This window comes from Hemiscyllium ocellatum, chromosome 35, assembly GCF_020745735.1.
Source record: "Hemiscyllium ocellatum isolate sHemOce1 chromosome 35, sHemOce1.pat.X.cur, whole genome shotgun sequence".
Lineage (NCBI taxonomy): Eukaryota > Metazoa > Chordata > Chondrichthyes > Orectolobiformes > Hemiscylliidae > Hemiscyllium > Hemiscyllium ocellatum.
Window position 1 is genome coordinate 23929770 of NC_083435.1, and position 25171 is coordinate 23954940.

General features: G+C 46.3%; 1 protein-coding gene across 3 annotated transcripts; it reads left to right on the forward strand.

Moving 5' to 3' along the window:
• Positions 1 to 251: 251 nt before the first annotated feature.
• On the forward strand, positions 252 to 24100 carry LOC132832536 (cytochrome P450 2K1-like). 3 transcript variants are annotated; one of them, XM_060850620.1, is made up of 9 exons: positions 252 to 704; positions 3724 to 3886; positions 4429 to 4578; positions 8780 to 8940; positions 9933 to 10106; positions 11996 to 12137; positions 17659 to 17843; positions 20024 to 20165; positions 23620 to 24100. In XM_060850620.1, exons 1-9 carry the CDS (start codon positions 513 to 515, stop codon positions 23796 to 23798), a joined length of 1488 nt encoding a protein of 495 aa, XP_060706603.1. In that variant the 5' UTR covers positions 252 to 512; the 3' UTR covers positions 23799 to 24100. The 3 variants fall into 3 exon arrangements, with proteins under 3 accessions (XP_060706603.1, XP_060706604.1, XP_060706605.1); XM_060850621.1 differs by having other exon boundaries at positions 8780 to 8817; XM_060850622.1 differs by lacking the exon at positions 20024 to 20165 and having other exon boundaries at positions 23620 to 23798.
• Positions 24101 to 25171: the final 1071 nt, after the last annotated feature.

Below are 25171 nucleotides of genomic sequence, written 5' to 3' on the forward strand. Positions count from 1 at the left end.
GCAGGTTTCCTGAGTGTGTTATTTTTTCGTTATTGCTAACTCTGGGCTGTACCGGGTCCAGACCCACTGGATGGTGTTGGACCAGGCATTTGATACCATAAAAGGGAGAATGAGCTCAGGGACCGAGTGACCCTGGCATGACCCAAACTGGGCGGTATCAGTGAGCAGCTGATTATGAATGCCGTGTGACTTGTTGGCGTTGTTGGTGGTACTTTCCACCTCTTTGCAGTTACCCTGGGATCCCGACCGAAGCCAAGAAACCAGCTCAGGCACATCCGCCTCACGAGACAAGACAAGACAAGCTGGAGAGGGGTGTGGGAATTGGCACAGCTTCCATGTAGAACTACAAGAGAGGGCTGCAACACTTCTGTACTAAGAGGCTGTCCTATACTGACGCTCAAAAACACTCAGTGAGACAAATCAGGAAAAGGAGGCTGTTGTTTACCAGTGGGAGACTGGACTGAAGGACGTAACACACTCTAACATCACTGGTGTCTGGGCACTCTGACACAATGGCTGTCCTCAAGCTCTTCCCCACAGACTACACCTTGGCTCTATTGCTGCTGGCTCTCTTTCTCTACCTGGTCGTGTCCCTAATTCGGTGGGGAATTCCCAGGAATTTCCCTCCTGGACCGACTCCGCTTCCTTTGATCGGAAACTTGCACCAACTGGACCTCAAGAAGCTGGGCTGGTCTCTCACGGGGGTAAGTGAGAATCCTTCACTGGGGGAATGTCTGAGGGATGGGGCGGTGTGAGGGAACAGCTCCCAAGGAGAAACTCACAGAGACCGGGAGAGACACACAAACCAAAGCAGATCCGTAATCCCTGATCGAGGAATCTGTTAGCCCTGGGGACTGTGTTCTGAGAATCTCTAATCTCTGATTGGACTTTGACTCCAAGTAGAAAAAAATGAAGCAATTGAAAAGTTATGGAAGCTCAGAGAATCTGGCACAGTAGACAATCTGGGAAATGTTCAATTTAATTAACATGCAAAATTAATATGTGCCTTTCCTGACGAAGTCATCGACTCTCCTGCTCCTCAGATGCTGCCTGACCTGCTGATCTCCAGCATCTGCAGCCCTCACCTTCTCCCAGATCCTTACAATCACATATTTAAAACATCGAGCGGATAGGTATAAAATCATGGAAGAAGATCTGGGAGAATGGAAAATCTCTGGTTTTTTTATTTCATGGCCATTATAACCAGAGATATTGACATTGTGAAAGATCAGGAAAACACCGGAATTCATGTCATGATCAAAAAACCAAAGTGAGGTCAACGCAAAGGGAAGGGACTGATTTATGAGAGTGAGTGTTCCTTTGAGGTATATCCCAGAGCCAAGTGTCCATCAAATACGTGGTGCTAGGGGAACAGAAGAAAAATCTTAAAATTCAGTCCAATATTCGTGATCAAAATGAAGGCTGATTAAAGTCACCACTTCCCAACGCAATTTGAAGTCCATGGGTCTGTACCACCAGAGGGCACCCAAGGTTGGGTATGGGGTGGAGTAGGTTTGTAGGGGGAGGATTGGGAAAGCAACAGCTCTAAGGAATTTGGGACTTGGGAGAAAAGGCAGGTGTTTCTGCAGCCCCAGCTGGGAATCCAGAGCAGTGTGATGTCTCTCTGGTTCCTGGTTCATGAACATCACTGAATGCCTGCAGAACACTCAGAGGGTGAACAGCTAGTGGCTATGCACATCAATAAAGAGAGGGATGGGGCCCTGCAGTTTGAGTTGAAGGAGCTGGGAATGGAAATAGCCAGCAGAATGTCAAAGGCAGCAATCTCAGGATAATTTAAAGTGCCACACACCGGTCAGGAACCATTCAGTGGGATAAGCAGATAGACACACAGAGTCAGACAGTCATAGAGTCATAGAGATGTACAGCATGGAAACAGACCCATCTGTCCAACTCATTCATGCCAACCAGATATCCCAACCCAATCTAGTCCCACCTGCCACCACCCAGCCCATATCCCTCTAAACTCTTCCTATTCATATACCCATCCAGATTCTTTTAAATGCTGTAATTGTACCAGCCTCCACCACACCCTCTGGCAGCCCATTCCACACATGTACCACCCTCTTTCTCCTCTCACCCTCAACCTATGCCTTCTTACTCTGGACTCCCCAACTGCAGGGAAAATACCTTGTTTATTTACCTGATCCATGCCCCTCATGATTTTATAAACCTCTACAAGGTCACCTCTCAGCCTCTGACACTCCAGGGAAAACAACCCCAGCCTGTTCAACCTCTCCCTATAGCTCAAATCCTCCAACCCCGGCAACGTCATTGTAAATCTTTCTGAACCCTTTCAAGTTTCAAAACATTCTTCAGATCGGAAGGAGACCATTATGCCAGGGGATATAACACAGGAGGGTGAGCTTTAGACTCCTCGCAGGTTAGTAACAATTCTGGAGCAGAATGAGATTTGTCCAAGCTGGATGGTTTATACCTGAATAGAGACTAGACCAGCATCCTGACGGGACAGTATGTTAATGCTGTTGGGAAGGGTTCAAATTAATTTTTCTGGGGGAATGGGAATGAGGAGATAACACTAGAGAGGAAAAGCCAGGAATTGGAAGAGACAGCTAGCAAGAGAGTGAAAAAGGTTACTTACATTCTGAGTAAGAGGAACAGCAGTAAGGTCCAAAAAACAATCACTGGGCCTGCCCATGAATGCACGGAGTGTGGTCAATGATATTGGTGAGCTGCTGATGCTGATAGCCAGCCACATGGGAACCTGACCACATGGAAATAAGTTAGTGCTGAATCTACCAGGAGAAAGTATTGCTGTTCCTTCAGTGTCACTGGCTCAACGGTGGATGTACAAAGAGACTTGAGAGTTTGGGTGCACAGATAATTGAAATATTGTAAGTAGGTTCAGAATATAATCAAGAAAGTTGGTTGAATGTTGGCCTTCATACCTGGAGTACAAAAGGATGAATAAATTATGCTGCAGTTAGACAGGACCCTGGTCAGAGCCCACGTGGAGCACTGTGAGCAGATCTGGGCTCCACCCCTCAGGAGGGATGGAATGGTCTTGGAGGGAGCACAACGAAGGTTTACAGGAATAATACATGTCCTTCAGGGGTTAGGTTATGAGGAGAGATGATCCAAATAAGGCCTGCTTTCTCTTACATTTAGAAGGATAAGGGGTGATCTGATCAAAATCTTTGAGATTGTTAACATGAGAAGGGTGGATAAAGATAAACTATTTCCTCTGTTTGGAGAGTCTCGAACGAAAGGACACAGTCTGGGCCAGACCGTTCGGGAGGGAGATATGAGAAAGGGTAGTAGAACACTCTTCCACAGATAGCAGTGGGTGTGGGATCAGTTATTAGTTTTAAACTTGAGGTAGATACATTTTTATGAAGCAAAACTGTGAGGTGATATGGGCCAAAGGCAGGAATATGGAGTTTGGCCAAAGGTCATCCATGATGTCATTGAGTTGTGAAGGGAGCTTGAGGGGCTGAATGGCCTCCTTCCTGTTCCTATGTTCAACATTCTGGAATTCCTTTCCCAACACCATTGAAGGTTTACCTACCTACACTGCAGTGGGTCAGGAAGACAGCTCACCAACACCTTCTAGAGCGAAAATACAGATGGGCATCAAATTCTTAGGAATTGGGGAATAATATTCTTTCCTTCATTTTTTGCCCCTGACTTGTGCTACAGCTGATTAGAAATAAAACCATAATGAAATAAATCTCTCTTTGTTAGCTTGCAGAGAAATATGGAAGTGTATTTTCAGTGGAGTTCGGCCCATCGAAGGCAGTGGTGTTGACTGGTTACGATGCAGTGAAAGACGCTCTTGTGAATCACGCTGATCAATTCAGTGGGAGGCCGCACTTACCAATATTTGACACAGTTTCATTCCAAAGTGGTAATTTCCCTCTTTCATCTCTGTGTTACTGTTTGATCATTTCCATCTTCAATCAACTCACCCGATCATGGTGGTCAAAGTGACACACAAATGTTACCATATTGAACTGTAACCTTTTAGCCACTATTTCCCTCAATTATCAATACCCAAGCTTCTCATTCCTAATAATCCTGGGTTAGGCCAATGTTTATCAGCGATTACAACTGAACTGGTCCTACAAAAACCAATCAGAGGGAAGATGAGATTTGGTTTTACGGCTCTCATTGTCAACTGGAATGCAGTACCTGGGATGGGTCTGGAAGCAGGGTCAACAGGAACATCCAAAGGGGAATTGAGAATGACAAGGTCAAGAGGAATCTTGTGAAGGGAGACCAATGGGCTAACTCCTCCAAAGAGCACTCATGGATACAATGATATTCGTCTTGGTTGTAGAATGGTGTAATTCTCAGGAAAGGAAAGGGTGATAGAAACCTGGGGTTTGGCAGCACTCACAGCAGAACCCGTGTACAATATTTGATCAGCTTTTCGTGTGTCACTTTCAGGCGTGATATTCAGTAACGGGAAGTTGTGGCGGGAGAACCGAAAGTTTGTGATCTCAGCTCTCCGAGGATTTGGCATGGGCAAGAAATCCGTTGAAGACAGGATCAGTGAAGAGGCCAGCTTTCTTGTCAATGTGTTTGAGAGTCACAAGGGTGAGTGCTTGGTGGGACATGACATGCTGGGATTCATGGTTCCCTCCAAATTGACATCCACAGAAAAGATTTTCACTTGAATAAAAGATCCCAACACCAACTTTAGATCAAGAGAGTGTTACAGGGCAGCATTCACACATCAATGCTGCTGCTGCTGTGAGGATTCAGGTCTATGCTTCCCCTCAGTTTAACTAAGTCCTGCCTGAGCAGCAGAGATTTTGCCACTTGCGGGGCAGGTCTGCTTGAAGGGTTCGCCACACGAGTCCTTTGACCATCACCTCTACGTGCTGGTGACAGACTCTCGCGTATACGGCAGAGATGTGGGTGTTGAGGTATCTAGACTTGCTGAGCTACGGCGGTGGTGAGGCTTCCAGGTCAGTCACTGTTGGGGTGGCCCAATGGGGGCCCTCAGGTTCCAGGTCCCAATACAACTTGGAGACAAGTGGAAACCCCATATTCCCAATTCCTCCGCCTCCGCCGTATCTGCTCCCAGGAGGACCACCACAGAACACACCAGATGGCCTCCTTCTTTAGAGACCACAATTTCCCTTCCCACGTTTTTAAAAGTGCCCTCCAACGCTTCGCGTCCACATCCCACACCTCTGCCCTCAGACCCCACCCCTCCAACCGTAACAAGGACAGAACGCCCCGGTGCTTACCTTCTACCCTACCAACCTTCGCATAAACCAAACCATCCGCCGACATTTCTGCCACCTCCAAAAAGACCCCACCACCAGGGATATATTTCACTCCCCACCCCTTTCCGCCTTCCGCAAAGACCATTCCCTCAGTGACTACATGGTCAGGTCCACGCCCCCAAACAACCCACCCTACCATCCTGGCACCTTCCCCTGCCACAGCAGGAACTGCAAAACCTGCACCCACACCTCCTCCCTCACCTCCATCCAAGGCCCTAAAGGAGCCTTCCACATCCATCAAAGTTTTACCTGCACATCCACTAATAAATATCATTTATTGCATCCGTTGCTCCCGATGTGGTCTCCTCTACATTGGGGAGACTGGACGCCTCCTAGCAGAGTGCTTTCAGCAATATCTCCAGGACACCCGCACCAATCAACCACATCACCCTGTGGTCCTACATTTCAATTCCCCCTCCCACTCTGCCGAGGACAAGGAGGTCCTGGGCCTCCTTCACCACCGCTCCCTCACCACCAGACGCCTGGAGGAAGAACGCCTCATCTTCCGCCTCGGAACACCTCAACCCCAGAACATCAATGTGGACTTCACCACTTTCCTCATTTCCCCTTCCCCCACCTCACCCTTGTTCCAAACTTCCAGCTCAGCACTGTCCCCATGAATTGTCCTACCTGCCTATCTTCTTTTCCATCTACCCACTCCACCCTCCTCCCTGACCTATCATCTTCATCACCTCCTCCACTCACCTATTGTACTCCATGCTACTTTCTCCCCAACCCCACCCTCCTCCAGCTTATCTCTCCATGCTTCAGGCTCTCTACCTTTATTCCTGACGAAGGGCTTTTGCCCAAAACGCTGATTTTGCTGCACCTCAGATGCTGCCTGAACTGCTGTACTCTTCCAGCACCACTAATCCAAAATCACGATTCAGTAATGGTAACAATCTTGGTTGTTAAGGGATGAAAATTAGATTATCTCTTATTGGTGATGGTATCAGTCTGGCATTCATGTGGCAGAAATGTTACTTGTCACAGCAGTGACCCTGTACAGCTGTGTGGCCCAGCAGTGTCCCTGCACAGATGTTTGACCCAGCAGTTACCCTGTACAGCTGTGTGACCCAGCAGTGACCCTGTACAGCTGTGTGGCCCAGCAGTGACCCTGTACACTGTGTGACCCAGCAGTGTCCCTGCACAGATGTTTGACCCAGCAGTGACCCTGTACAGCTGTGTGACCCAGCAGTGACCCTGTACAGCTGTGTGACCCAGCAGTGACCCTGTACAGCTGTGTGGCCCAGCAGTGACCCTATACAGCTGTGTGGCCCAGCAGTGACCCTATACAGCTGTGTGACCCAGCAATGACCCTGTACAGCTGTCTGGCCCAGCAGTGACCCTGTACAGCTGTGTGGCCCAGCAGTGTCCCTGTACAGATGTTTGACCCAGCAATGACTCTGCAGAGCTGCCTGGTTTTGCTGTTTAGTAACCAATCATTGGAGTTCATTCTGACAAAAATGAACAAACCGTGAAATTCACATCTGACCTTTAAGAAACCATCTGGGGATCTCACAACAGGGGAGAGGCAAAGTGACTAGTTTTAAAGTGTAACCATATTGTGTTTTTTTGGTAAATCTACAATTGTGAGTACAATTTTTTTTTATTATATCTTTTTATTGAGATCTCTGTCTTGAATAAACTTTAAAGATATAAAATGTAGGTACTAAGTTATCCTTTCAGAGCAGTAAGACTGAGCTATTTTCTGTGTCTGTAGATTATTAAGATGTAAAAATGCCTTTAGTCTGGTGATGTGCTCTTCCTGTTGAATGTGGGAGAGTTTCCAAGTTATTGATGATGTAACTAAGAGGATTGATGAGGGCAGAGTGGTGCATATGATCTATATGGGCTTCAGTAAGGCATTCAACAAGGTTCCGCATGGTAGACTGGTTAGCAAGGTTAGATGACATAGAATACAGAAAGAGCTAGCCACTTGGATACAGAACTGGCTCAAAGGTAGAAGATGGAGGGTGGTGATGGAGAGTTCCTTTTCACTGGAGGCCTATGACCAATGGTCTGCCACAAGGATCAGGACCTGGGTTCACTGCTTTTTGTCATTTATATAAATGGTTTGGATGTGAACATAGGAGTTATTGTTACTACGTTTGCAGATGACACCAAAATTGGAGGTGTAATGGACAACGAAGGAGGTTATCTCAGAGTATAATGGGATCATGATTAGATGGGCTGATGGATCAGTGAGTGGCAGATGGAGTTTAATTTCGATAAATTGGAGGTGTTGCAGCTTGGAATAGCAAATCATCACAGACTTATACACTTAATGGAAAGGTCCTGGGGGGTATTGCTGAACATTGGAGTGTATTTTCATAGTTTCTTAACAGGACAGTGAAAAAGGTGTTTGGTCTGCTTGCCTTTATTGGTACATTGAGTATAAGAGTAGGGAGGTCATGTTGCGGCTCTACAGGACATTGGTTAGGTGACTTTTATAATACTATGCGTAGTTCTGGCCTCCCTCTCACAGGAAGGATGCTGTGAAACTTGAAATGGTGCAGAAAAGGAATGTAAAAGGATGTAAGATGTAAAAGGAATTTGCCAGGTTTGGAGAGTTTGAACTATAGGGAGAGGCTGAATAGGCTGGGGCTGTTTTCCCTGGAGTGTGGAGGCTGAGGGGTGACCTTACAGAGGACTATAAAATCATGAGGGGCATTGATAGGTTAAATATACCAGGTCTTTTCCCTGGGGTGGAGGAGTCCAGAGCTAAAGGGCACAGGTTTAGGGTGAGAGGGGAAATATTTAATAGGCACCTAAGGGGCAGCGTCTTCACACAGAGGGCGGTGCGTGTGTGGAATGTGCTGCCAGAGGAAGTGGCAGAGCCTGGTACGATTACAACATTTAAAAGGTATCTGGATGGGTACATGAATAGGAAGGGTTTAGAGGGATATGGGCCAAGTGCTGGCAAATGGGATTAGATTAATTTTAGATATCTGTTCAGCATGGAAGAGCTGGAGTGAAGGGTCTGTTTCCACACTGTGCGCTTCTTTGACTTTGTTGTAATTGTGACTTCCTGCTTCCTGATTAATCCCAATTCTTCCCAATTCTGACAAAGCTCAGCAGGTCGGGCTGTATCTGTGGGAGAGAAAACAGCGTTAACCTTTCGAGTCCCCTTCTTCAGAACAGGAACATTGAATAGGGAACTGGACAGATTCCTGAAGAAGCAGGGAATAGTGGGATATGGAGTGTGTGGAGGCAGAAGGGTTTTAGTTCAGAAAGGTTTCATGCATCGGTACAGGCTCGATGGGCAGAAAGGCCTGTTCCAGCAATGAACTGTTGTTTGTTAAAACACTAACTCTGCTTTCTCTCTAGGGATGCTGCCAGATGTGCTGAGTTTCTCCAGCAATTTCTGTTGTTTCAGATTTGCAGCCTCCACGGTTCTTTGTTTTATATTAGTAACTTGTGCTTTGTGATAGAGGAGAATGATTGAAGTATTATTACTGTTTAGAGGCCTTTTTGTAATGGAATTCTGTGTTTATTCACAGGTCAGCCTTTTGAAACTGCACAGATTATGTATTTGGCTGTGAGCAATATCATCTGTTCCATCATATTTGGCGACCGTTTTGATTATAACAATGAAGTATTTATCCATCTAACAAGCATGATTAATGAGAACACGAGACTGTTGGGAACAGCTCCAATCCATGTAATTGTCGTTTTGTGGGATTGTACTCAAGCTGATTGTTGAGGTCATTTGCAATTTGTTGTGCATGACTATTTCCACACCTGACTTGTTACAGGTTGAAGACTCTTGTTAACATTGTGTCTCAGTCATAAATGCTGATATGTGCGACAGGCTTACGTGGGCTAAATTGAAAAACTTCTGGTTAGAAAATAAACGTGCAAAACTTTTTTAAAATAAAGCAAAGTACTGTGGGGGTACTGGCAATCAGAAAATGGTTGGGAAATTGCTGGAAAAACTCAGGAGGTCTGGTAGCCTCTGTGGAGAGAAAGACTCAGGAGGCCCAATGGCCCTCCTTCAGCACTGATAAAATTAACCTGGCCTGGCACTGAACGTGTTCCTTACTGTTTTGAGTTTTCTGAACTCATTTAGAATGAAATGAGGCATTTTATCGAATCACAGAGACATACCCCGAAGTGGAATCATTCTCCCAGACTCTCGATACGGGGGGTCAGGCTTTCAAGCGATGTAATTCCCACATGGGGAAAAATGTTGCAAGTGACATCAACCTGGGGGAGCTGGGTTCAAATCCTGTTGTGCTGGATGGTGGAATTTCAATTCGCTTTAACAATACAAACCTGGATTTAAGAGTATAATGATGATACAATTAGCACAAAAAGCCCAGCTGGTCCATTAATTTGGAGGCAATCTGCTGTCCTTACTTGGCCTGATCTGCATCTGATTTTTGGAATCCATGTGTAATAGATGATAGTGGATAGGTCACCCATTCTGGATGATAGCCAAAGCACTAAAACTAAAAACATAAATTTGGAGGTTTGTGAATGGGGGGTGGGGGCACTGAGGAGAGGAGATGGAGTGCAGTATTACCATGACAATCTCCTATCTCCCATGAAGCATCACTGAAGATTACTAGTTGCCTGCATTGACCATGGAAGAGCGATCACTGGACCAACTGAAGCCCTGAACGTGTTTCTTATCTTCTTGTTCCAATCCAGCTGTACAATTTTTACCCAACTCTGGGATTTCTGATTCCGAGCCGCAGGAAGATTATTCAAAATTTCGTAAAGGTGCATGAAATCTTTGAAGGTTTCTTCAAAGCTGCCAAAGAGACGCTGAGCGAGAACAGCATCCAGACACTCAGCGAGGCCTTAATTCTGAGGCATCAGCAGGTACAGTGACACACCTCTTCAGCAGTAAGGGGAATCTCCCCAGATTTCAGACTCCACACCAGGACTTTGTGGGTTTTGATGGAGGAAGATTCTGTGTTAAACATCTGTTAATATATCGCTCAGTGCTGCCTCTAGTTTCTGGATAGAACTACGAATGTGTAGCTTCAAGCGCTCACTGTATCTGATCATTTATCTCATCGTAGTGCCCATGACATCACGTGGATGCTCAATGTGTCCAGAATATCGCATTGATGGTGTGTGAGCTTCAATCTTGCAAAAAGAGGCATGGAACGTCTCATCAGAATATAACTGAGGAGAGGTCTGTCCTTACTTTGCACCTTATTTTCCCTGAATAATGCCCTTGAAATTACACCTGGATCTGTTGTTCAGTGCTTTGGAGCCACACTATTCTCATTATAACTGGGATATCACTCTCTTTAATGAATTTAAACCCCACATTCATTAAGACCAGCCCCTTCATCTCTGCTGTGCTGCCAGAGTGGATTGAAGCCTGATGGTGAATTCTTTGAAGGCCACCCCTCTGACAGTGCAGCACTCCCTTGGAAAGGCACTGACATTTCAGAGCACTCACATTGTGAGATAAGGCCTGAATTTAGAAGAGCATAAGACACAGGAGCCCATCAAGTCTGCTCCACCATTTAGCGAGATCATGTCTGATCTGAGGATTCTCAACTCTGCTTTCCTGCCTTTTCCCCAGAATCCTTCACTCCATGACTCATTACAGATCCTGTCTCTCGCTCTCTCTCTCTCTCTCTCTCAGCCTTGAATATACGTAATGGCCCAGCCTCGACAGCCCTCTGTGGTAACGTGCTCCACAGATTGACTACCCTCCTTCCTCCTGATCCCCTTATTCTGAAATCATGTCCTCTGACCCTAGACTGTCCCACCAGGATTAACAATCTTTCTACATCAATCCTGTCAAGTCCCCGAAATATCTTGTAGATTTTAATATGTTTTGTCTCTCATTTTTCTGTTGGCCACTGAGTCCAGGTGTAATCTACCCAACATCTCCTCATACCTCTATACCCAGCATCAGTCTAAACACATTCCTGGACTATCCCCAATGCCAATATATTGCCAATTCTTAGAAAAGGGGAGGTGTTGTCCCAGTGGTATTATCATTAGACTATTAACCGAGAATCCAGGTAATGTTCTGGGGAACGAGGTTCAAATCCTGCCAAGGCAGATGGTGGAATTTGAATTCAATTTTGAAAACTTTGGTATTAAGAGTCTAAGAGTTATCATTAAACCATTGTCAATGGTCAGGAAAAACCCACCCGGTTGACTAATGCCCTTTAGGGAAGGAAGCTGCCATCCTTACCTGGTCTGGTCTACATGTGACTCCAGACCCACAGCAGTGTAGTTGACCCTTAACAATTAAAGACATGCAGTAAATGCTGTACCAGTCAGCAACACTCACTCCCTCCCGTGAATAAATGAAAGGTAAGATCAGCGTGACTAGTACCTTGTATAGTTTGAGGAAATCCTCCCTCCTTTGATATTCCATTCCCTTTGGAATAAAGGCCAACATTCCATTTGCCTTCCCTACTTTGTGCTGAACTTGGATGCTAGCTTCTGGTGATTCATGAACAAGGACTCCCTCATCCCTCTGTTCTGTCGCTTTCTGCACTCTTCCTCCATTTCAATAAAACTCAGCTCCTCCATCCTTGTTGTCAAAGTGAAGAACCTCCCATTTCCCTGCATTGTATTCCTTCTGCCAAGCCTGTCATTGTCATTGTGACGTTCAAGACCAAGGGCTGGAAGGATCACTGTCCTCGGGAACACAGACCCCTGTCCAGACATTTACGGAGCTGGATATTTTCCTGAAGGAGGCGACACACTCTCCTTTGTTTCATTTTGTCTTGAAGGAGCTGGGAGGTGAAGATTTAGAGAGTAAGAAAAAGGATATTGTGGTTACAATCACTGACCTGTTTACTGCTGGCACAGAAACCACCTCCACTACCCTCTGCTGGGGACTTCTTCTGATGGTAAACCACCCAGAAATCCAGAGTAAGGAATCCTTTCCTCTGTCTTTGTTAGTTTGGTGGTTGTGTCTAAACTGGCATCTGATTCTAATCTAATATTGTTGCTTGTACAATTGTATCTTGTTGCTTGTAATGTATATAGATGGTTAGGAGGGGAATTCAGACATGGCCTGAACAGTATGTGATGGATGGCAGTTATAGGAAGGGGGGGGGAAGGTCTCAGATACAGTCACATAGATGGGTTAACTCCAGGAAGGGTAAGAGAGGTAGGCAGCTAGTGCTGGGGTCTTTTGTGGATATACCCATTTCAAATGTGTTTTGGAAAATGTAGGGGGTGATGGATTCTCAGGGGAACGTAGCATGAACAGCCAAGCTTCTGGTATTCAGACTGGCTCTAATGCAACGAGGGGTATGTTGACTTCCAAGAGATTAATTGTGTAAAGGGATTCTGTAGTCCGAGATACAGACAGACGTTCCTGTGGTCAGCAGAGAAAAAGCAGAATGGTGTGCTGTTTCCCTAGTGCCAGGATCAAGGATGTCTCAGAGAGGGTGCAGAATGTTCTCACGGGGGAGAGGGGCCAGTAGGAGGTCATTGTCCACATTGGAACCAACGACATAGGAAGGGAAAAGATTGAGATTCTGAAGGGAGATGACAGAGAGTTAGGCAGAAATTTAAAAAGGACATCCTGAAGGGTAGTAATATCTGGATTACTCCCAGTGCTACGAGCTAGTGAGGGCAGGAATAGGAGGATAGAGCAGATGAATGCATGGCTGAGGAGCTGGTGTATGGAAGAAGGATTCACATTTTTAGATCATTGGAATCTCTTTTGGGATAGAAGTGACCTGTACAAGAAGCACAGATTGCACTTAAATTGGAAGGGGACTAATATATTGGCCGGGAAATGTGCTAGAACTGCTTGGGAGGATTTCAACTAGTCACGTGGGGGGGGTCGGATCCAGGGAGATAGTGAGGAAAGAGATCGATCTGAGACGGGTACAGCTTAGAACAGAAGTGAGTCAAACAGTCAGGGCAGGCAGGGACAAGGTAGGACTAATAAATTAAACTGCATTTATTTTAATGCAAGGGGCCTAACAGGGAAGGCAGATGAACTCAGGGCATGTTTAGGAACATGGGACTGAGATATCATGGCAATTATAGAAACATGGCTCAGAGATAGGCAGGACTGGCAGCTTAATGTTCCAGGATACAAATGCTTCGGGAAGGATAGGAAGGGAGGCAAGAGAGGAGGGGGAGTGGCATTTTTGATAAGGGATAACATTACAGCTGTGCTGAGGGAGGATATTTCCGGAAATATCTCCAGAAAATTTATTTGGGTGGAACTGAGAAATAAGAAAGGGATGATCACCTTATTGGGGTTGTATTATAGACCCCCCAATAGTCAGAGACAAATTGAGAAACAAACTTGTAAGGAAATCTCAGCTATCTGTAAGAATAATAGGGTGGTTATGGTAGGGGATTTTAACTTTCCTAACATAGACTGGGACTGCCATAGTGTTAAAGGTTTAGATGGAGAGGAATCTCTTAAGTGTGTACAAGAAAACTTTCTGATTCAGTATGTGGATGTACCTACTAGAGAAGGTGCAAAACTTGACCTACTCTTGGGAAATAAGGCAGGGCAGGTGACTGAGGTGTCAGTGGGGGAGCACTTTGGAGCCAACGACCATAATTCTAGTCATTTTAAAATAGTGATGGAAAAGGATAGAGCAGATCTAAAAGTTGAAGTTCTAAATTGGAGAAAGGGTGTTGCTGGAAAAGCGCAGCAGGTCAGGCAGCAACCAAGGAGCAGGAGAATCAACGTTTCGGGCATGAGCCCTTCTTCAGGAAAGAGACTGAAGAAGGGCCCTGAACAAGGGCTCATGCCCAAAACGTCGATTCTCCTTCTCCTTGGATGCTGCCTGACCTGCTGCGCTTTTCCAGCAACACATTTTTCAGCTCTGATCTCCAGCATCTGCAGTCCTCACTTTCTCCTAAATTGGAGAAAGGCCAATTTTGACGGTATTAGGTAAGAACTTTTGAAAGTTGATTGGTGACTGATGTTCGCAGGTAAAGGGACGGCTGAAAAATGGGAAGCCTTCAAAAATAAGATTACAAGAATTCAGAGAAAGTATATTCCTGTCAGGGTGAAAGGGGAGGCTGGTAGGTATAGGGAATGCTGGATGACTAAAGAAATTGAGGGTTTGGTTAAGAAAAAGAAGGAAGCACATGTCAGGAGAGATCGAGTGAATCCTGAAAAGAGTATAAAGGAAGTAGGAGTTTACTTAAGAGGGAAATCAGGGGGCAAAATGGGGACATGAGATAGCTTTGGCAAATAGAATTAAGGAGAATCCAAAGGGTTTTTACAAATATTAAGGACAAAAGGGTAACTAGGGAGAGAATAGGGCCCCTCAAAGATCAGCAAGGCAGCCTTTGTGTGGAGCCACAGAAAAAGAGGGGAGACACCAAATGAATATTTTGCGTCAGTATTTATCGTGGAAAAGGATATGGAAGATATAGACTGCAGGGAAATAGATGGTGACATCTTGTAAAATGTCCAGCGCTGGAAATCTTGAAACGGTTAAAGGTGGATAACTCCCTAGGACTTGATCAGGTATACCCGAGAACTCTGTGGGAAGTTAGAGAAGTGATTGCTGGGCCTGTTGCTGAGGTATTTGTATCATCGATAGTCACAGGTGAGGTGCCGGAAAATTGGCAGTTGGCAAACGTGGTGCCACTGTTTAAGAAAGGCAGTAAAGACAAGCCAGGGAACTATAGTCTGGTGCGCCTGACCTCAGTGGTGTGCAAGTTGTTGGAGGGAATGCTGAGGGACAGGATGTATATGTATTTGGAAAGGCAAGGACTGATTAGAGATAGTCAACATGGCTTTGTGTGTGAGAAATCATGTCTCACAAACTTGATCGAGTTTTTTGAAGAAGTAACAAAGAAGATTGATGAGGGCAGATGTGATCTATATGGATTTCAGTAAGGTGCTCGACAAGGTTCCCCACGGGAGACTGATTAACAAGGTCAGATCTCATGGAATACAGGGAGAACTAGCCATTTGATACAGAACTGGCTCAAAGGTAGAAGGCAGAGGGTGATGGTAGAGGGTTGTTTTTCAGACTGGAGGCCTGTGACCAGTGGAGTGCCACAAGGATCAGTGCTGAGTCCTCTACTTTTTGTCATTTACATAAATGATTTGGATGCGAGCATAAGAGGTACAGTGAGTAAGTTTGCAGATGACACCAAAATTGGAGGTGTCGTGGACAGCGAAGAGGGTTACCTCAGATTACAACGGGATCTGGACCAGATGGGCCAATGCGTTAAGAAGTGGCAGATGGAGTGAAATTCAGATAAATGCGAGGTGCTGCATTTTGAGAGAGCAAATCTTTGCAGGACTTATACACTTAATGGTAAGGTCTTAGGGAGCGTTGCTGAACAAAGAGACCATGGAGTGCAGGTTCATAGCTCCTTGAAAGTGGAGTCGCAGGTAGATAGGATCATGAAGAAGGTGTTTGGTATGCTTTCCATTATTGGTCAGAGTATTAAGTACAGGGGTGGGGGGTTTATGTTGCGGCTGTACAGGACATTGGTTAGGCCACTGTTGGAATATTGCGTGCAATTCTGGTCTCCTTCCTATCGAAAGATGTTGTGAAACTTGAAAGGGTTCAGAAAAGATTTACAAGGCTGTTGCAAGGGTTGGAGGATTTGAGCTACAGGGAAAGACTGAACAGGCTGGGGCTGTTTTCCCTGGAGCGCCGGAGGCTGAGGGGTAACCTTATCGAGGTTTACAAAATTATGAGGGGCATGGATAGGGTAAATGGACAAAGTATTTTCCCTGGGGTTGGGGAGTCCAGAACTAGAGGCATAGGTTTAGGGTGAGAGGGGAAAGATATAAAAGACACCAAAGGGGCAACGTTTTCACGCAGGGGGTGGTACGTGTATGGAATGAGCTGCCAGAGGATGTGGTGAAGGCTGGTGCAATTGTAACATTTAAGAGGCATTTGGACGGGTATATGAATATGAAGGGTTTGGAGGGATATGTGCCGGGTGCTGGCAGGTGAGATTAGATTGGGTTGGGATATCTGCTCGGCGTGGACAGGTTGGACTGAAGGGTCTGTTTCCGTGCTGTACACCTCTATGATTATATGCCTCTATGATACGTTTGCAGATGACACAAAGTTCAGAGGAGTTGTGGATGGTGAGGAGGATTGTCAGAGGATACAGCAGGATAGAGATAGGCTGGAGAGTTGGGCAGAGAAATGGCAGATGGCAGGGGTGACCTGATAGATGTTTACAAATTATGAGAGGCATGGGTAGATGGAGTCCTTAATGACAGTTCCTGGGTGACATCAATTTAAGGTAAAAGGGGGTAAGTTTAACAAAAATATGAGAGCCAAGTCTTTTTTACCCAGAGGGTGGTAAGTGCCTGGAGGAGGTGGTGGAGGCGGAGACAATAGTAACGTTTAAGAGACATCTTGACAATTGAGGATCAGACAGGGAATAGAGAGATACTGACCACGTAGAGGCAAAGGGTTTTAGTTAGAAAGACATCACGTGTCAGCACAGTCTTGGTGGGCCGAAGGGCCTGTTCCTGGGATCTGCTCTCCTTTGTTATTTTAAAAACAGTCCTTTATGTTCCCTGAGGGAGGATAGTTCCTGTCATGAGTGTCTTAGCACATGGCATTTCATATCTACATCTGGTGCTCAAACCCACCCTCCCCTCGGGGTCAAATACTGACCCCTGTAAGAATCTGATTGAGAATAAGACAAGACATTGTCAGTCAGGAACTCAGTGACCATCAAGAGCAAGACTGAAACAGCTCTGGGCTCAGCACTATATTGGCCATCTCAATCAGAAACCCCTCCCATGGTCGGGATCAGAAAGTGCTGAAAGAGGTGAACAGTTATCCTAATAAACAGGTCTCTGCAGTGGGGAGGGGGTCACTTGGATTGATTTGTTCTACTTTGGATCTTACTGCCATTGGCATCAGAGTGCCCGCTGCGCTGGGGAAAAGAAAGGAGCAACTCAGAGTCTTTGTACAACACCATCACCATTTACAGGTCAGGAACTGGCATGTGCCTGAAACATTTGACCTCTTTAGGGGGATACTCTTGGAGTGGCCCTAAAAATGTCCCTAGAAATCCTGGCCCTGCCGAGTTCCCTGTCCAGCGCGTTTTTTGTGGAAATTTCAGCTCGACAAATCAGCACTTTCAATCGGAACCTTCTCAAGGGTAATAAATATGGATAGTGGCATGGAATTATTTTAAATAGATTGTCAAATTGTCCTCAGCAGTGAACAATAACAATTGACCTTGGAGGTTAGCCCACAGTGGGTGGTATCACATCAGCTGTGTGTCTGAGGCAGTTTGATGTTTATGCCTGTCAGAGTTGATGAAGTAAAGTATTGAGAGGGGAATGTACTGGCAATGGAACTGATCGAGCCTGTTCCATGTCAGTCAGCAACACAACGTTCTCCACTTCAGTTCATTCTACAATAAACTGTTTCCCTCCATCCAAAGATCTTCACCTTTTTGTCTATTTCAGGGAAAGTCCAAGATGAAATTGATCGGGTGATAGGAGCTGGTCGATTCCCGAGGACAGAAGACCAGAGACACATGCCCTACACTGAGGCTGTGATTCACGAGATCCAGAGGTTTGCCAACATTGTCCCGATCCTTCCTCATTCGACAACCGAGGACACGCATTTCAGAGGGTATTTCCTTCCAAAGGTATCAGAGACACAAGGCTTACTTTTCACAATTTGTGCCACTTGGAGCATTGTTCGAGACAAAAGAAACTGCAGATGCTGGAAACCAAAATAAACCAACAGGAGGCTGGAAGGACACAGCAAGTCAGGCAGCATCAGGAGGTGGGGAAGTGGGTGTTTCGGGTGTAACCCTTCTTCAGGACTGGGGGTGGGGGTGAAGGGGTGGGGCGGGGAAGGGTTTTGGGTGGGGAGAGGGTCAGAGTGGTGAGGTAGGAATAGGTGAACTAAGGTAGAGGCTAAGGCCTGGTTGGTCGATGGGGGGAATGTATCCAGTTGGTAGCCGGAAGGAAGGGTCGATCCTAGGAATGGAAGGGAGGGGGAGGGGCTGGGAAGGAAGTCAGGGGATAGAGAGGCAGGTTATTTGAAATTGGAGAACTCAACGATGAGTCCTCCTGGCCGTAGACTGTCCAGGCAGAAGATGAGGTGTTGTTCCTCCACCTTGTGGTCTGGCAATGGTAAAGGTTTGAGGATGATCATATTGGAGAGGGAGTGGGAAGGGGAGTTAAAATGGACAGTGACTGGGAGGTCAGGTCAGCTCCTGTGGGCCCGGCCGAGATGTTCAGTGAACAGTTCCTTACGTTAACATTTGGCCTCCGCAGTGTAGAGAAGACCACATCGGGAGGACCTGATGCAGTAAACTAGGTTGGAAGAGAGGCAGGTGAACCTCTGTCTGACCTGGAAGGACTGTTTGGGGCCCTGGAGGGAGGTGAGGGTGCTGGTGTACCAGCAGGTTTTGTATCTTTTCCAGCTGCAGGGGAGGTACCGTGGGTTGGATGTGGGGTGACAGGGATATGTTGGTGGGAAAGTGACACAAACCAAGGACTGCCGAAGGGGACGGTTTTTTCCTGAGGGCAGAGAGGGATGGGGAGGGGGAAATATTCTTGGGGTTGGGTCTAGTTGGAGTTGGCCAACCTGACCTCCCAACCACTGTCTATTTCAATTCCCCTTCCCATACCCTCTCCGACATGACCATTATCCTCCGCCTCAACATTGAGCTCTCCAATTTCAAACAACCTCCCTTCCCAGACCCTCCCCCTCTCTTCCACTGCTCCCTGCCACCAGGCCCACTTCCCACCCAAAACCCTTCCCCATATCCCCCCCCAACCTTTATCTGCAGCTCCCCTCACCCCCGCCCCAGTCCTGAAGAAGGGTTCTACTTGGAACATTGTCACCATGGTAATAATATTATGATGTTTTCTGAATAAATACAGGAACTGAGTTAGAAGGGAAACAAATTAAAAGGGGGAATTTCAATGTTGAGAATTGCAAATAAAAAGTCACATCGAAGGTTCCCATCACACAACCTCAATGGTGAAAAATGAGGCCATTTCTCCCAACTCATCTGTACTCGCTCTCTTTAGCATTTTGACAGAACCAAACGTCTGCCTTTCCCCCATAAGCCATTGGTCCTATTGAAATAATCATCAAATACTCTCCTGAATGCCTTGACCATACTTCATTCCAAACCCAGTCACTAACTGTGGGAAGAGGTTTGATTTTAAATCTCACCTCACATTTGTTTTTTTAAAATGGGTCAAATCGCAGCTCACACATGCTTTTTTCAAAATGTGGTTAAAATGTGCCGTCTGACTCTCAATCCTGTTACAAACACTTTGCACTCATCAATGAAAAGGGTAATGAATGAGAGGAGAGTGCTGATTGCTTGGCCAGTAGACTCTGATTAGCAGAGGTCAAAGCAAATGCACCAGTTAATGATGACTGGCACTTAACTGCCAATCTCTGTTTAAGTTTTAAACTGGGCAGGTTGACTATGATTGCCCTGAAGAGTGAACTGGATAAAGGCAGTCACCTATTTTATTGAGTTGAACAGCACAATCTGTGTACGTGTTCCTTCTGTCAGCAAACAGCAGGGCCCTGTGCACTAATCTCCCCAGCCCCCACTGCAGGTAAATATGTCCCACTGCAGGCCTAGCAGCACTTTGGATTTTAGGAATTGAGTTTCTTCAATCGTGGGGAAGAGCCGTTACATTTGACAATAAGGTGGAGTCGGTTATAGCCTGAGGTGTCAAGTGAAACTAACAGGATCAGGGGGAAAACTGGGTTTTCCACATCCTGCATGACTCTCTCTCCATTAAACACAGGCACAGGAACACATTCAGAATGGCTTTCCATGTTTTTCAGGGAACGTACGTTATTCCTTTACTGACCTCGGTGCTGTACGATAAAACCCAATGGGAAAAGCCCCACCAGTTTAACCCGGCTCACTTCCTGGATACTGATGGGAATTTTGTGAAGAGAGACGCCTTCATGCCTTTCTCTGCAGGTGACCGGTTGTAAAAGGGGCCGTGTGTTCCGTTACTAAAATATTCCCATTTCTGAAATGAGGCAACTGGCTGTGGAGAGCCAGCTCTGATTTGAACTGGGAGCAAGCTCCAAAATTTCACAATGGGTTGAGCTCCCCCATTTGGCTCTTACTTCATCCACGGCATGTGGATGTCACTGGCTGGGTCCAGTATATATTGCCCGTTCCCGAGTCACCCCTTGAGAAGGACCCGCTGCAGTCCATGCGCTGTAGACAAATGTTGTTACGGAGGGATACTCCATGATTCTGAGCCAGTGACACTGAAGGAATGTGGGTATGGAAAGGGCAGGACAGTAGATGTGAAGAATGTGGGATGAGCCATAATCCTATTGAATGGCAGAACAGTCTCGAGGGGCCGAATGGTCTGCTCCAGTTCTTATTTCTCGTGGTCTTACAGTCAGGATGGTGGGTGGCTCGGAGGGACTGTAGAGTTTCAAGAAGCCAGCTCACCACCACCTTCCCAACGGGACACATCGGGAATGGGCAATAAGTGCTGGGCCCAGCCAGTGACGTTCATGTTCCATGAGTGAATAAAGAAAAGGGAAGTGTAATTCGAAGGCTATGACCAGTAATGGCAATTAATTCAGCTCAGGAGGTGCCACAGGTCCTGCCATCCCATAGGGGTTTGGTGGGACCACACTCAGTCACAGTTTTGGTCTCTCCACCCAAGGAAGGGTAAAGTTACCTTAGAGAGAGTCACTGAGCTGGTTCCTGGGACAGGGTCTTGGTGCTCTATTCCTTAAAGACATTGAAATAAGGATAATTCTTCAGGCCCTGGAGAGGGGATGTGTCATAGAGTCATAGAGATGTACAGCGTGGAAACAGACCCTTCGGTCCAACCCGTCCATGCCGACCAGGTATCCCAATCCAATCTAATCCCACCTGCCAGCACCCGGCCCATATCCCTCCAAACCCTTCCTATTCATATACCCATCCAAATGCCTCTTAAATGTTGCAATTGTACCAGCCTCCACCACTTCCTCTGGCAGCTCATTCCATACACGGACCACCCTCTGCATGAAAAGGTTGCCCCTTATGTCTCTTTTATATCTTTCCCCTCTCACCCTAAACCTATGCCCTCTAGTTCTGAACTCCCTGACCCCATGGAAAAGACTTTGCCTGTTTACCGTATCTATGCCCCTCAGAATTTTTAAACCTCTATAAGGTCACCCCTCAGCCTCCGACGCTCCAGGGAAAACAGCCCCAGCCTGTTCAGCCTTTCCCTATAGCTCAAATCCTCCAACCCTGGCAACATTCTTGTAAATCTTTTCTGAACCCTTTCAAGTTTCACAACATCTTTCTGATAGGAAGGAGACCAGAATTGCACACAATATTCCAACAGTGGCATCACCAAATCCTGTACAGCCACAACATGACCTCCTAACTCCTGGTACTTAATCCTATGACCAATAAAGGAAAGCATACCAAACGCCTTCTTCACTATCCTATCTACCTGCGACTCCACTTTCAAGGAGCTATGAACCTGCACTCTAAGGTCTCTTTGTTCAGCAACATTCCCTAGGACCTTATCATTAAGTGTATAAGTCCTGCTAAGATTTGCTTTCCCAAAATGCAGCACCTCGCATTTATCTGAATTAAACTCCATCATTTCTATTCAATGGACAGCCTCACAGTAAAGGAGTGTCCATTTCGGATGGGGAGAGGACAATGTTCTCTCACTCAGAGTGGGGTGTGTCTTTGATATTCCGTGCCCTGAGGGTCTGTGGATGTTCAGTCATTGAGTAGATTCAGGATCAAGTAATTGGATCTGAATTAAATGGATAGGAATGGGGAAGGTTTGGGAAGGTGGGGTGGAGGGAGCAGCTCAGCCAGGTTCTTATTGAATGAGCAAAGACCTAGAAGGGCCGAATGTACTCCCAGCTGTTCGAGTTCTGTCTGTACGGGGATGGAGAGACACACTGTGGGAATGGAATTGCTCTCAGTTGGTAACCATTGGGATGGTTTCAGCAATGGGGGTTCAGAAGATGGTGGTCTATGAACAGAGTATGTGTGTGTGCGTGCGTGTGTGTGTGCGCCTGTGTGCGTGAGTGAGTGTGTGTGTCTGTGTCTGTGCATGTTTATGTGTGTCTGTGTGTCTGTGTGTGTCTGTGTGTATCTGTGTGTATGTGTGTGTGTGTCTGTGTGTGTGTGTCTGTGTGACTGTGTGTGTTTATGTGCGTGTATATGTATGTGTGTGTCTATGTGTGTATGTGTGCGTCTGTGTGTGTGTGTATGTGTGTGTGTGAATGTCTCTGTGTGTGTGTGTACGTGCGCGTGAGTATCTGCGTGTGTGTCTGTGTGTTTATGTGTGTGTATGTGTGTGTGTCTGTGTGTGTGTATGTGTGTGTCTGTGTGACTATGTGTGTGTTTATGTGTGTGTATATGTATGTGTGTGTCTATGTGTGTATGTGTGTGTCTGTGTGTGTGTATGTGTGTGTGCGTGAGTATCTGTGTGTGTGTCTGTGTGTTTATGTGTGTGTATGTGTGTGTGTGTCTGTGTGTGTGTGTCTGTGTGACTACGTGTGTGTTTATGTGTGTGTATATGTATGTGCGTGTCTATGTGTGTGTCTGTGTGTGTGTATGTGTGTGTGTGTGCGTGAGTATCTGTGTGTGTGTTTATGTATGTGTGTGTATATGTGTGTGTGTAAGTGTCTGTGTGTGTGTGTGTGTATGTGTGTGTGTCTGTGTGTGTGTATGTCTGTGTGTATGTGTGTGTGAGCGTCTGTGTGTGTGAGTGTCTGTGTGTGTGTGTAGATGTGTGTGTGTGTGTCTGTGTGTGTGCGTATGTGTGTGTCTGTCTGTGTGTGTGTGTATATGTATGTGTGTGTCTGTCTGTGTGTCTGTGTATATGTATGTGTGTGTGTAACTGTGTCTGTGTGTGTGCCTGTGTGTGTGTGTGTGTATGTGTGTGTGTGTCTGTGTATCCGTGTGTGTGTGTATGTGTGTGCGTGTGTATGAGTGTGTGTGTGTATGCCTGTGTGTCTGTGTGTTTGTATGAGTGTGTGTGTCTGTGTATGTGTGTGTCTGTATGTGCGAGTGTGTGTATGTGTGTGTGTGTGTGTGTGTGCCTGTGTGTCTGAGTGTGTGTGTGTATGCCTGTGTGTCTGTGTGTTTGTATGTGTGTGTGTGTCTGTGTATGTGTGTGTGTGCGTGTGTGTGTGTGTGTCTGTATGTGCGAGTGTGTGTGTGTGTGTCTGTGTGTGCGAGTGTGTGTGTGTGTGTGTGTGTCTGTGTGTGCGAGTGTGTATGCCTGTGTGTGTGTGTGTGTGTGTGTGTGTCTGTCTGTCTGTCTGTGTGTGAGTCTGTGTGTGTGTGTGTCTGTCTGTCTGTGTGTGTGACTGTCTGTGTGTGTGTGTGTGTGTGTGTGTGTGTGTGTGTCTGTGTGAGGTACTGACCGTATTCTGTTCTATTTCAGGTCGGAGGGTGTGTGCTGGTGAGGCACTGGCTAAAGTGGAGCTTTTCCTGTTCTTCACCACCCTGCTGCAGAAGTTCCACTTCCAGGCCCCACCAGGCATGACCGACCTGGACATTAGCCCGAGAACCGACTTAGTGTCCAACCCGAAACCCCACCGGGTTTGTGCTGTGTCTCGCTGATGGGACCCAGCGACAGGCCCAGTCGGTCTTTCACTGCTGGGTTTATAAAGGTGGGAGCTGCAGCACAAAGTGTGAGGCAGCACCAGAACCGGGTTACCCTGTCTCTGTCTGACGTGGGACACAATCATTTACTCTTCGTACAGATCTGTATCGTCCCACCTTCACTTCTGTAACGATAATGTTTCCAGGGAATCAACTGAGAATATCCTCCCATTACAAAAGGAGGCAGACATTTCATTGAGAGTTTGAATTCTGTTTGCAAATTAACTCAGACCCCATTCCAAACCTGTGTGATTCATTTTGAGGAGAATCCTTGCTTTTTGGAGCATTATATTCATTGAGTTATTTGAACTGATGCATTGCAATGATTGAATGATTAAACCATGTTCCTGAATCTTGCAATAGTTCACATTTCTCTCTGAATTGTTTATTTGGCAGGTTTCACACAGCCCAGTCAGACTGGTCGGTCTAGTTCCATAGAAACCTAATTGTGTAAAAACTATCAGATTAATATGAATACTTGAATGGTTTAACCATGTTCGCTATTAGAGTCATACAGTCATAGAGATGTACAGCACTGAAACAGGCCCTTCAGTCCACCTTGTCCATGCTAACCAGATATCCCAACCTAATCTAGTACCTTTTGCCAGCACCCGGCCCATATCCCTCCAAACCCTTCCTATTCATACACCCATCCAGATGCCTTTTAAATGTTGTAATTGTTCCAACCTCCACCACTTCCTCTGGCAGCTCATTCCATACACTCAACAGTCTCTATGTGAAAAAATTGTCCCTCAAGTCCCTTTTAAATCTTACCCTCTGACAGTAAACCTAAACCCCTCGTGATTTAGACTCCCTACCTTGCCTAAACAACATTAGATGTTCACCCTCTCCATATCCTTCATGGTTTTTGTAAACCCCTAGAAGGTCACCCCTCAGCCTCTGACACTCCAGGGAAAACAGCCCCAGCCTATTCAGCCTCTCCCTGTAGCTCAAATCCTCCAATCCTGGCAACATCCTTGTAAATCTTTTCTGAACCCTTTCAAGTTTCACAACATCCTTCCTATAGCAGGGAGACCAGAACTGAACACAGTATTCCAAAGGGCCCGAACCAAGGTCCTGTACAACCACAACATGACCTCCAACGCCTAGACTGAAGTGAATTGTTCATCTGCCACAGCCCGTTTAGCTCTCTGTAATAATTGAGGAGTCACAGCTGGAAAGGAAAATTGTTTCTTATTGGACACCAAAATAGAGCCACTGCTTGTTTTGTATATGAGGTAGTCCCAGCCTGGGGCAGACAGTTCTGTAGACCCACCCCTGAGTCTGCAGCACGATGTAGTTAGCACTGCTGCCTCGCAGTGCCAGGGACC